Consider the following 12091-nt stretch of genomic DNA (forward strand, 5'->3'; position numbering starts at 1 on the left):
ATATTAAAATAGAAACCATTGTTTTATATTGTAATAACATTTTGCAAGATTACTGTTTTTTTTCTGTATTTTTGATCAAATAAATGCAGCCTTGATGAGCAGAAGAGACGTCTTTAAAAAACATTTTATATATATAATTTTTTTTTTTTTTATATTCACATTTACAATGCATTTCACTTCCATAATTCGTAGTTTCTGAGTAAAACTAAACACTTAATGTCTTTTAAGAGGCAGAGAAATGCATTACGCTTTGATAACAGTTTATGAAATCAAGCATTTTGTTGTTAAAAGATACTGCACTGATGAATCATGCATCATATAAATGTTGTAACGCTTTTTTTTTTTAATAGACCTGATTGACTTGGACTCTAAAAAGGTTCCCAAGGAGAAGTTGGCGTGTGTCACCAGGTGTAGTAAACACATCATGACTGCCGTCCAGGGCAGTAAGAAAGCCGCCGCCTCGGCTGATGACTTTCTGCCCACTCTTGTCTACATCGTGCTGAAGGCCAATCCACCTCGATTACACTCCAACATCCAGTACATCACCCGCTTCTGCAACCCCAGCCGCCTCATGAGCGGAGAGGACGGCTATTACTTCACCAACCTGGTAAGGATTCACTTTCACCTCATGCTTTCGGTGTGGTAGTATTAGCAAAGACACAAAGTACTTTCAGATTTGGTGGTTACTATATGATTTACAGGAGCCTGGATTAAATCCACAGCACTCCATGTCAGTCATCTCAGTCATACCTATGTCAGTCATTACTAGTATGCTAGTACTCTTAGTGATGTGAGGAAACCTCTAGGTGTTAAACTTCAGTTTGTGTCATCCTGCAAGCATTTGTGCTCCAGACATAAATGATTCCTCAGATCATGTGTTTTTGAGGTGAAGTGTGCTGGTGTTTTAGTAAGTGATCAGACGCACCATTTTCACCTGCTAGACAGGTAAAAAAATCCCACAGGTGAACATTTACAGAGGGACCGAGCCACATTTACAGACCAGAAGAGCAAAGAGATGTCATGCCAGACAATAAAAAAACACTCTAGTGCATTAAGTATGGTCTTCAGAAACAAAATCGACTTTATCTGTTACTATGTGGTGCATACAAGACTTTTTATGCACTTAAGTTGTGCAGTTCTTCATAGGGTGCACCAGATTATTGTGTGACTTCTTGCTTGTTTTATTTCGGGGCACCAGCTAAGGAATTTCACTCTAACTGCAAAGAACAATCAAGGAGGATTGTTGAATAAATAAAAATGATGTTAAATGGAGGAAGTTTGTCAGCTGACCAGTTTGGAGGATTTGTGAGATGCCTCTATTACCAAGAAGACACAAATGTGATATGTATTTTTTTTAAACAAAAAGATAGATGAATAACTAACACAACTACTAAAAGAATTTTCTGGAAACTTTTATCTCAAGAAAATAGTTGCTTATAGATTTTATGCGTCAGAGAAACAAGTGTTGTGTTTGAACTTCTGTTTTCGCGGTAGCTCTGTATATTTCTATTAGCCGGTGAAGTGGATTTACTTATTGTAGAGTTAACAAAAGATATCTTGTGCATTTTTAAGTTTGAAGCCGATGTCATGACAAATGTCCGTAGAGCGGGAAGATTTTAAAATAAGTGGTTCATTCGTAAATTCATACTTTCACGCTGTAGAAATACAATCTAGGAGACAGAAAAAAGTGTCTGCTAAATGAATAAATGTAATGTAGGATCTTGATTTGCTCTTTAATTAAATTCAAGTTTATTTGTATAGCGCTTTTCACGATACAAATCGTTGCAAAGCAACTTTACAGAAAATTACGTTTCTACAATATTTAGTGGTAGCTTATTTATTATAGTTTTGTAATCGATCTATGAGTATGTCATGATCTATGGTGTCGAACGCAGCACTAAGGCTGCTCTTTAATCAGGCCGCTCATCTCTGAACTCGTTCCTGTTGCAGTGCTGCGCCGTGGCGTTCATCGAGAAGCTTGATGCGCAGTCGCTGAACCTGAGTCATGAAGACTTTGAGCTCTACATGTCCGGTGCATCGTCTCCGCCGGGTCCCAAGGCCGCTTCATCCGGCTTTAGAGAGGAGCGCTGCATGGCAGAACCACAGCTGGAGCCGAGGAGAGCGGAGGAGACGCGGCCTCTGGAAACAGACCTCATCGAATGGAGCGAAGGCCAGGAGCTCTCAGTGCTGGGCATGTTGGAAGGGACTCCTGTACAGACACACATCTCTACAGCATTCACTATTGACTCAGACAACATAGGCGGCGACAGCCTGCCTCCTCCATTACAGCCGCAGAAGTTCGCTGGATAGCTCCTAACTTAACTGGGCACAGACTGACAACAACTGGCGATTCTCCCCGCATTTCTTCTGTCTGCAGGTCAGTGATGGTCTCTGAATACATTCACACTTCGGTTCTTTATAGGGTGATCAGCGGTCATAGGTTTAGATTTTACTCCAAAATGAAAACAAATAATTAGAAGAGAATTTGAATTCTAGTTTTAGGACCATTATGATTTTTCGTGGCAACAACAAAAAAAAAACAATACTTGATATTATAATGTATTTATATGTCATCATGGTGGTATTGGCTGCACTGCATTTCATTTGTGTAAATATAAATGTTAAAAATTGTATTGCATTTCTGAGAATCCAGTGAGAATCACTACTGAGAACGAGAACTACAAAGAAAAAGATAAATGTTTTATGCTGTTTTGAAAATAATGTTACAATGCCAAAAAAAACAAACTGTCATCATTAGTCTCAAAAAATAAGCATTTGATAAGCTATTGATTTTGGGGTGAAATATGGCCTGGGAATGTTTTCATGAGATTCGCTGTGATATAATAATATAGATTCTCTTCTTGACCTCCTTTCCGTTCATTTTTAATTGGACAAGAAGAGACATTTAGACAGATGGTGGGTATTAATTATAAATTGTTTAAATGTATTGTTTCTTGCACTGATTGTATTGCTTTATGCAACTCACTGAAATATGAGAATACATAACTTATTAGTACACATAATTTATTTCAGTTTTGCCTCAACTTAAGTCAACTTAAGAGTTTCAACTCGGCTTCCTTATGTTTTCTGGCCATTATTATTGGCATTAGTGGTCTTTTGAATTGAGAATTAAAAATTAGGACAGAACCGGTGTGGGTTAAATTTATATAGCTGCCCTATTAATAGTATAGTTGAGTCACTCAGAATCCGGTGTGAAGTGATCTTTACTCTGGTTATTGTTATGCTAGGATTTGTTAAGGCATGCTGTGATGAACAGTAGTTATGCTACAGATGAGCTTGTGGTTTAATGGACACCAGCGCATTAGTAAACAAGAATTCACTCAGTGTAACAAATGAATCTATTTAAAAATGTATAATCATATATTTATTTTCTTCATATTTAACTTTGAAAAAATGCTGTTACAGTATGAAAGAAAAACTGATTTCATGATTTAGTGAGTTAATTATTTTAAACATACTTTTTGACCTTTTGTCCTATGAAAAATATCGCTTATGCATGCAAAGTTACAGTTTTGCTGTGGTATGTGGTATCCCATTACGAACATATTGTAACCTCATTTAGTTATCTAAATGATCTGGGTATGAAGCCAGAAGTATGCTATTTAAATGGTTATAAATAAAATGATCTACTGAAAGCACTGGTGTTTAATTTGTTTCCACCAAATATTAAAATGAGTTTTGGTAAAAAAAAAAAAAAAAGGCTTGGTAAAAACTTGGTAAGTTTAATGTGTGGACTCTTTCTGGTAAATGTACTGCATCTGCTGTTCACACAAGCAGCAGCTTCCCGTCCGCTGTCAAACTATTAAGATACTATTAATACATCAGCACCAAAATACCAAATACCAAAAATATATTAAAAATAAAAGTCAATTTTCTTTACTGATTTAAAGAGACGTGTCTCCTTTAAGACTTAAATGTAAACAGACACTCCTATGATTGGGTAGCATTTTTGCGTATGAAATCAGTGTTACAAGTAGGAGTTTTTTTTACTACTACAGCTGCCAAGATTAAATAACCATGAACAGATGTACATTTAGATCTACTCCCATTGCATAAAACTTTGCAGCTCTGAGCATTGTAGCCGATCACAGTCATGTCTTTTGAGCACGTAAAAGCAATTATTTTGTCATTGCATCTTAACTTCTGCACTCTCACGAATGCTTTCATCATAATACAGTGCAAGCACAATGTAAACCAGAGATTCACTGTCCGTAAACTCGCGCTGTAAAGTGGAAATTTTATTAGCTTTCTTTCATTTTGCAGTTTAGAAAAGATGGTTTTCATCCGAATAACAGGTGATATGAATTTGTCCCACAGCCCAGCATTACCACATAGTAAGCATTGCAGAACAGGTTTATTACTGCAAATTGTGATTTGTTGTTTCTATTATAGCACGTTGATTATATGTGACCCTGGACCACAAAACCAGTCACAAGTGTCAATTTTTTGAGTTTGTCAAAATTTGTTAATTTTGTTAGGATAGGACAATATTTGGCTGAGATACAACTATTTGAAAATCTGGAATCTGAGGGTGCAAAAAAATCTAAATATTGAGAAAATCATCTTTAAAGTTGTCCAAATGAAGTTCTTAGCAATGCATATTACTAATCAAAAATTAAGTTTTGATATATTTACGGTAGGAAATTTACAAAATATCTTCATGGAACATGATCTTTACTTAATATCCTAATGATTTTTGGCATAAAAGAAAAATGTATAATTTTGACCCATACAATGTATTGTTGGCTATTGCTACAAATATACCCCAGCGACTTAACACTGCTTTTGTGCTCCAGGCTCACATATGCAATTTGTAAAACATGTAACTTGGACACTGTGTTCCTTTATTATGTTTTTTGAGCTACTTCTTTCCTTGTTTTTTTCTGTTTTATCTTTACAGACAAACACAATGTAAGGTATAGACTATGGAGTTATTTGCTTTGAAAAGATATTTATAAAAATCAAGACTGTGTGATCAATTAGCTTGAGAACAGAGTGCAATATTTTGTTTGACAAATAATAGGATTTTTATTTCCAGAACCCAAATTAATAGACGTATGAGAACTGTTTTCATGAAGGCAGAACATTTTAACATTAAACCTTCCTAAATTGTGCTTCTGTTGATGTGAAATCAAACTTTATCCATTTAAATTGGCCTTGTTTTTTAATGCATACACCTAATTCAGAATCCTCCTTGTCAACTCCAGATGTCCAATTAGTTGAAAATACACTTTCTTTTTTTTTTTTTTTACTTCAAAAGTAGTCAAAAAAGAAAAGTTTTTGACATACTATATAAAATAATCGGTCTGATTCTTTCTCTTTTGAAATGTTGGAATTTCACAGGCAGCATTCTGTTTCAGGCGAACTATTTCTTTAATCAGGTTTCTAATGAAATAGTGTGAGGAGATTAACAGTGTCTTACCTTTGGACAGTTATCCCAGCGTTCATGAGGGCGAGTCATTCTTATTTTTATTTAATATATGTGACCCTGGACCACAAAACCAGTCATAAGTGTCAATTTTTCGAAATTGAGATTTATGCATCATCTGAAAGCTGAATAAATAATCTTTCCATTGATGTATGGTTTGTTAGGATAGGACCATCTTTGTCTGAGATACAACTATTTGAAAATCTGGAATCTGAGGGTGCAAAAAAAATCAAAAAATTGAGAAAATCATCTTTAAAGTTGTTCAAATGAAGTTCTTAGCAATGCATATTACTAATCAAAAATTAAGTTTTGATATATTTACGGTAGGAAATTTACAAAATATCTTTATGGAACATGACCTTAACTTAATATCCTAATGATTTTTGGCATAAAAGAAAAATTGATAATTTTGAGCCATACAATGTATTGTTGGCTATTGCTACAAATATACCCCAGCGACTTAAGGCTGCTTTTGTGCTCCAGGGTCACATATGCGCTAAAAGCTGAATTTCTTTGTTGTACTGGTTTTTCTGCCAGGATGATGGGTGCTCTTGTAGACACCAGCTACACCTTCAGTAACAGAACATACAATCATACTGACCTGTCACTTTCAAAACAGTCCTGGAGCAATAGAGGTTAGCTTTCAGTGTCGTAGTAGTAAATTGTAAATTGGCGACACAAACGATCTCGATTTACACTGAGTGCAACAATTAAATGTTTTATATCAGTCGAACTGAACACTCCCCAGTTGGTGACTGTGCCTGGGCACAGTACATTGTTTTGTAGGGTGTAACACTCAGCTGCATGTAAATGGGGAAAGGCCTTATCATAGGATACTACGTCATGAAAACACCACTTTTCTGGCACCTGCCTCGTCCTCCAACACACACATAACATCAGGTTGGAAAACAAGATGCTGGGACATATACTATACTGTACCTGCAAAGGCAAAGTGAGAATTCTGGATCTGGACCTGAGGCCTCATAATGTAAGTGGCTACGATATTTAATTTTTATCCCTCGGTTTCAAAAATCAAACAAGCTTCCTCGTTTTGCCTTAAATAGCCCATTAGCCTTTGGAACAGGACTTAAAATTGGGACATATCAAACTTCATTTTTGTCTTTGTGTTCCGAAAAGCTTCGTTTTTAGGTCATTTTTGAGTCTTATAAATCCATCAGCTAGGTTCTTGATGACGCTGCATTAAAGCAAGATTCAGATTTAAATGTGGTTTTGGTCACACTTTATTTTAAGGTCCAGTTCTCACTATTAACTAATAGTGTTCGAGCCTCCATTAAGGCCAGCAAGCCAAGATCGTTTACCTTTAACCATCAGGACTGGATGGGCAGGCGAACTTGTGAAAAGTACTAATAAACAGCCAAAATGCTAGTATTTTTGTTAATAGTGAGAATTGGTCGTTAAAGTGCTACCATAATTTTGTTTGCAGACATTGTACATTTTCACTTTGTTGTGAGGAAAGTGGAGCATTAATCAAAGTGATATTTTTTGCTTGATTTTATTACTTTAGTGCTCAGAAACCCATCAACCCAAAGCCTACATTGTGGTTTGTATTTCATACAATACATAACATATGATTTGATGATTTATGTTTATTCTGTTGACCTTATGAGTAATGAACTGTTTATGGAATGATGCCTCTTTGAAAAATAATGTGTTGAGTGGAAAATTCAATATACCTGTCTATATGTCATAGAGGCTCATTGATATGTAACCAATCAGCAAGAAGCTTAAATGGCACATGACGAAAACATTGTCAGAATGATTCAAATCACACTTGTTTTGTCAAACTGTTTGATATTTGAGTGCTAAATAAAGACCATACCAAAAAGCAAAATAATTTTAAAAAGACTTGTCGTCTAATTAAAACAATTATTTCCTCATCAGAAAGTTTTAACAATGTTCAAAACAGTCGATAAAAAGAGATGCACAGGGCTCTCACAACACATACCGTGCACTGTATGACAATTTTGTGAATATGTAGTTTCGATGTTTGTTTGTTTTTTTCCTGTCCAAATTTAACTTTGAAATCAGATTAGCCTATCTGATGTGGTTAACGAAATGGGATACTCATTTTAATACTCGTTTAAACGGTACGCTTCTGTCTCTCTATGATGAAAACACTACATCTACTGTAATTGGTCGTACATTCCTTCCATGTCATGTAAAGTTCAGTTCAAGATCTAGCCATGAAGAAGGTGTTAGTCAGGATAGAGCAAGAACCCAGAGAAGGTGCTGTCATCCTCGCTGCTGGAGTAGACACCGTTCCAGTCTCTCAGCGTCTCTACCCACACCTCGTCTCCCACATCCAGCTTCAGGATCACTAGATTGTGCATGCCGTGTTGCCCAGATGGACCAGGGTCTCCATGCACACCTGGTGGTCCAGGATCACCTGGCTCACCTTTGTGGCCACTGTCACCAAGTAAACCGCACTCTCCTCTATCACCCTTTTCACCCTTTTCACCAGTCATGCCTTGGGGTCCCGGTGGTCCATCTTTGCCTGGCTCTCCCTGATCACCTTTTGACACATTCAAATTTGGATCTCCTTTTTCTCCTTTCGAACCTTTGAATCCTGGCAGTCCAGCTGCACCCTTCTCACCTTTAATACCCATCTCACCTGTTTAGTACAAATATATTGCATTTATTCGTCTTTATTGGGTATACAAATTTGCAGGGACCTAATGGTTAACTGTGTGCACCTTTCATTCCAGCCTTTCCCTGGATGCCTGGAGACCCAGTCAGTCCTATGTTTCCTTGATTACCTTTCTCTCCTGTTGAAAACAATAGGAAATCTCAAACATGCATGTTATCAAAAAGGTCACATTCAAAAATAACCAGGATATAGTGTCCATATATAATCTCCTGCTCAAGTATGTACCTTTATCGCCTTTAGATCCTGAAAAGCCCTTTGGCCCTATTGGGCCCGGCATACCTTTGGGTCCAGGTGCTCCTTTTTCTCCAGGTGGGCCTACAATATGGCATTAAACAACATGACAGAAGCCAGGTTTCCGCCCACATACCGACAGTAAATAACACTCTAAGGGCCAGATTTACTAACAACCTGTACCAAAGCAAACCCTCTTTATAATTAAAAGTCTACTGTCTGGATTTACTGAAGACATGCAGTGAAACATTAGCGATGGAAAGGCATGGGCACAGTTACTTTTGCGGCTGACCTTATAGAATACCCATAGAGCAACATAATATATAAACACACCATCAATAGCAGCCTGCAAAGCCCAATAAACACTAATCACCATCGGGGTGACTCAAATGAAACAAACGTTGGATTTAAATCCCTGTTAATTCTCAATAAAAAAAACTTCTGTAGATGTCTGACAGAAAGTCAATCTGGTTAGTAATAAGTGAAGATGGTAATGCTGTTTGTGGAGTGGTTTAATGCTCCTCTGCTGAGGTCTTGAGAGATTTAATGTCTTTTATCTTCATTACAAGCACCCGATTATCATTTTCTCTGCTTGTTTGCGACCCTACACTAATTTGCAATGTTCTTGGTAGATTGCTTTGGTCAATATGCATATGAGCTCACTGAAACATCACTGAATCAATGATGAACAGACTTTAACTGAAAATTGAGTGTTTACTGTTGTCCTTTTGCATTATTGCACACTATTTTCCTGTTCAATACTCTAAAGCTGCTTTGACACAATCTGTATTGTTAAAAGCGCTATATAAATAAAGGTGACTTGACATGACCTGATGGCATCTATCAGTAGATCACCCGCAGAACCTTGCACTCCCATCGGTCTGACACTAATTTGCTCTGTTTAGTAAATCTGGCCCTGTTTTATTTTTACAGAATGTATGACTTCACTCGGCTGACCTGGCAGTCCTAGATCTCCTTTGAAGCCTTGTGGGCCTTTCTCTGGAGGGCAGCACTCACAGAAGTTGAAGTAGCATTCATTGTAGTCTAGTGTGTAATTGTCTTTGGCCGTGGTGGGAGATGCGGTGGTGTCTGTAGGGTAGTCTACATAGCTGTCAGCAGGAACTGTAGTGCTCTCTGTGACGTGCGCAGGGAAGCGCTCTCTGGTTTTGGTGTAGTCCACATTCCGTGCTGTGACTGTAGGCTTGCCTACATATACAGTGGTTTGGACCAGCTCTCGAGGGGGTTTCTTGGTGTACTGGTACTTTGGTCTCTGAGTGGGCTTGATGGTGTCACACAGGGTTATAAAGCTCAGTACTATTACAGTTATGAAGAGAGCGCGTTCAAAGATCATCCCCATTTTCTGTCTGTAGAGAAAGAGTGAATAAGAATTTAGAGGCCTGACTGGACCAAACATCGCCTTGTAATTCGTTCAACCTTAATGTATAAAAGGTGGCGAAAGAAGGATGTGTTTAATTGCAATTGATCAATGTCAGTCACATTTAACTCTTTCCCCGCCAAACATGGAATTTTCCGGGTTTCCATGTTTTCACTGTTATACACTCGGGGGGGCTCTATTACGCATCTCCTGAATGAGTCTAGAATGTCCCGATCAAAAACACAGACGAGGAAGACACAGAAACGAGTGATCTCGTATGTAAGCAGATGCATATGAAAAGTAATGCGGTCATCAACACTAACCCGATATAAATGAGAACTGCGTAATGCTACCGAGTGAAATGTGGATCCAGGAAGAGGTAAAGGACTGTGCAAGCTTTGGGAGTGCTGATGGAAGTCATCTACTGCATCTTTGCTTTGATCATCATACTGAATATGATTCAGATGTAGTATTTGATAAAAATTTGATTTTCTCAGCTTTTTGCTTAAAATGTTGCATTTTTATGAACCCTACCTAAGTGTTGATTTAAAAAAGAATGCTTGAAGCTAGAATAAAACAGATTTTTGTTGTTGTTGTTGTTGTTTAAAAGTAGAGGATTTCCTCTATTTTGGTGTATTGCATGTTCAGATATTCATACAACAAAATATTCCAGGGGCCATGACATTTTAGAGAAAATCAACAAAAATGCTGGCGTTGGCTGGCAACTTTTTTCAAAAACGGGGAATGAGTTAAATTGCATGCTAAATAAACATTAATGAAACAACAGTATTGACAAGAAAAAGAGAAAGACACTCAAATCATTGATAAACTCATGTATAGATCCACATTAGATATGGCGATATATCAACTAACATTAAATGCCATTGGTGCTTGTGTCATGTGAACTCAAGTGACGTGCAAGAACCAACGAAGTTTGATGTTACTGGTTTGTCACCATATTTGATTTTGTCTCTGTATACATGAATTGATCAATGTTTTAATTTGTTAATTTATCAGTCTATTCATCATATAAAGTGATTGTATCACTTGAGAAAACATTGATTACACCGCTACAGCCCAGTGGGCACCTTGATATCAATTTGATGTCAAATATTAGTCAAGACTTGATCAAGATGCTGTAACATCATTTTAAATTCAGTTTGGACAGTAATTTCTTCCAGTGGTAATTGGGTGACAATAGGAAGTTAATCTGACTCTGAAATTGGTTTAATGTATATGTAGGCCATGTTTGACTTTCAATTTACATCAAATCAATGTCATGACAAGTTTTTGATGTCAGTTTTATTTGCATATTTGACCAGTTTTTGAGGTCAATTTTTATGTCAGTTTGATGTCTTTTCAACATCAATTGCCGACTTGAACACAAATTACAAAAACTAACCTTAAAAATGAAAATAAAACAAAAATGTTTCAAACGACAAAAACTCTTTTTTTTCCCCAGAAGACCCCATTTTAAAGTTCAGTTTTAAAGTTCCCATTTTCAATTCTCATAAATGTGCAATAAACAACATGCAAGTTTGTTTTCATCAAACCCCATCATATATGCCTTTAGGTCACTTATAATATACAGTATGAGTTTCATGGGATCATTTTTAGATCTTGAAAAGGGCCACGATTCATAGTACAGTACGGCTTTCAGATGTCTGTTAAAGAGCACTTTATCATTTAATCATCAGTTGTGTACAAACATATTTTAAAAAGCAGTTTTACTTGCATTCTAAATCAAAAAATCTTTATCAAGACCACAAAAGGGGGAAGATAATTTTCCTCTCTGACATAGGCTTCTTATCATAGTCCAAGTCACTCTAGATAGCACAGTAAGGGATGGACAGGTGCCAAGCTCACAGCTTTCATCGATATAACGCCACCTTATAGACTGATTACTTGGATCAAAACTCCTCACGCTTTCATTCTCGGAATAGTTAGTGACGGGTGATGCTGGATTCTAGAGCGTTCGCTGAGACCAGCTGAATATAACAGCCTCAGTCAGGAAATCAGAGTCTCATTCCAATCTGTTTGGTGTCACTCCAAAAAAGCTTTTGTCCGAAAGAGCAGCGATAATCTCAGGAGCTCACTTCAGCCTCAGCTGTTTTCTGGAGGGAAATGGCTTTATAAATGTCTTTATCATTACTTTTGATCAATTTAAAGCATCCTGGATAAATACAAGTATTAATTTACATAGTCTTTCCTAAAAAATAAAAAAAAATAGACTGACTCCAAGTTTTTGAATGCTAGAGTGTATAATGTTACAAAAGCTTTTTATTTCAGATAAATGCTGATGTTTGGATCTTTCTATTCATCAAAGAATCCTGAAAAAGAATGTACTCAACTGTTTTAAATATTGATA

The 12091-nt window shown here is 36.8% G+C and overlaps 2 protein-coding genes across 3 annotated transcripts in view; one reads left to right on the plus strand and one right to left on the minus strand.

Annotated features, from left to right (window-relative positions):
• LOC107750081 (rab5 GDP/GTP exchange factor-like) overlaps positions 1-3671 on the plus strand; it is a 10875-nt gene extending 7204 nt beyond the window's left edge. For both annotated transcript variants that reach the window (XM_016565343.1, XM_016565344.1), the window contains exons 8-9: positions 351-607; positions 1951-3671. In XM_016565343.1, coding sequence (XP_016420829.1) covers positions 351-607; positions 1951-2310 — 617 coding nt within the window. In that variant the 3' untranslated portion in view covers positions 2311-3671. The remainder of the gene's footprint in view (positions 1-350; positions 608-1950) is intronic.
• A 3965-nt stretch (positions 3672-7636) lies between these two features.
• On the minus strand, positions 7637-9762 carry LOC107750108 (otolin-1-like). The gene is made up of 4 exons (XM_016565374.1): positions 9306-9762; positions 8343-8432; positions 8164-8235; positions 7637-8081 (listed from the first exon to the last, which is right to left on the minus strand). Exons 1-4 carry the CDS (start codon positions 9760-9762, stop codon positions 7666-7668), a joined length of 1035 nt encoding a protein of 344 aa, XP_016420860.1. The 3' UTR covers positions 7637-7665.
• Positions 9763-12091: the final 2329 nt, after the last annotated feature.

This window comes from Sinocyclocheilus rhinocerous, unplaced genomic scaffold, assembly GCF_001515625.1.
Source record: "Sinocyclocheilus rhinocerous isolate Xijiao unplaced genomic scaffold, SAMN03320098_v1.1 scaffold722, whole genome shotgun sequence".
In the NCBI taxonomy this organism is placed as follows: Eukaryota; Metazoa; Chordata; class Actinopteri; order Cypriniformes; family Cyprinidae; genus Sinocyclocheilus; species Sinocyclocheilus rhinocerous.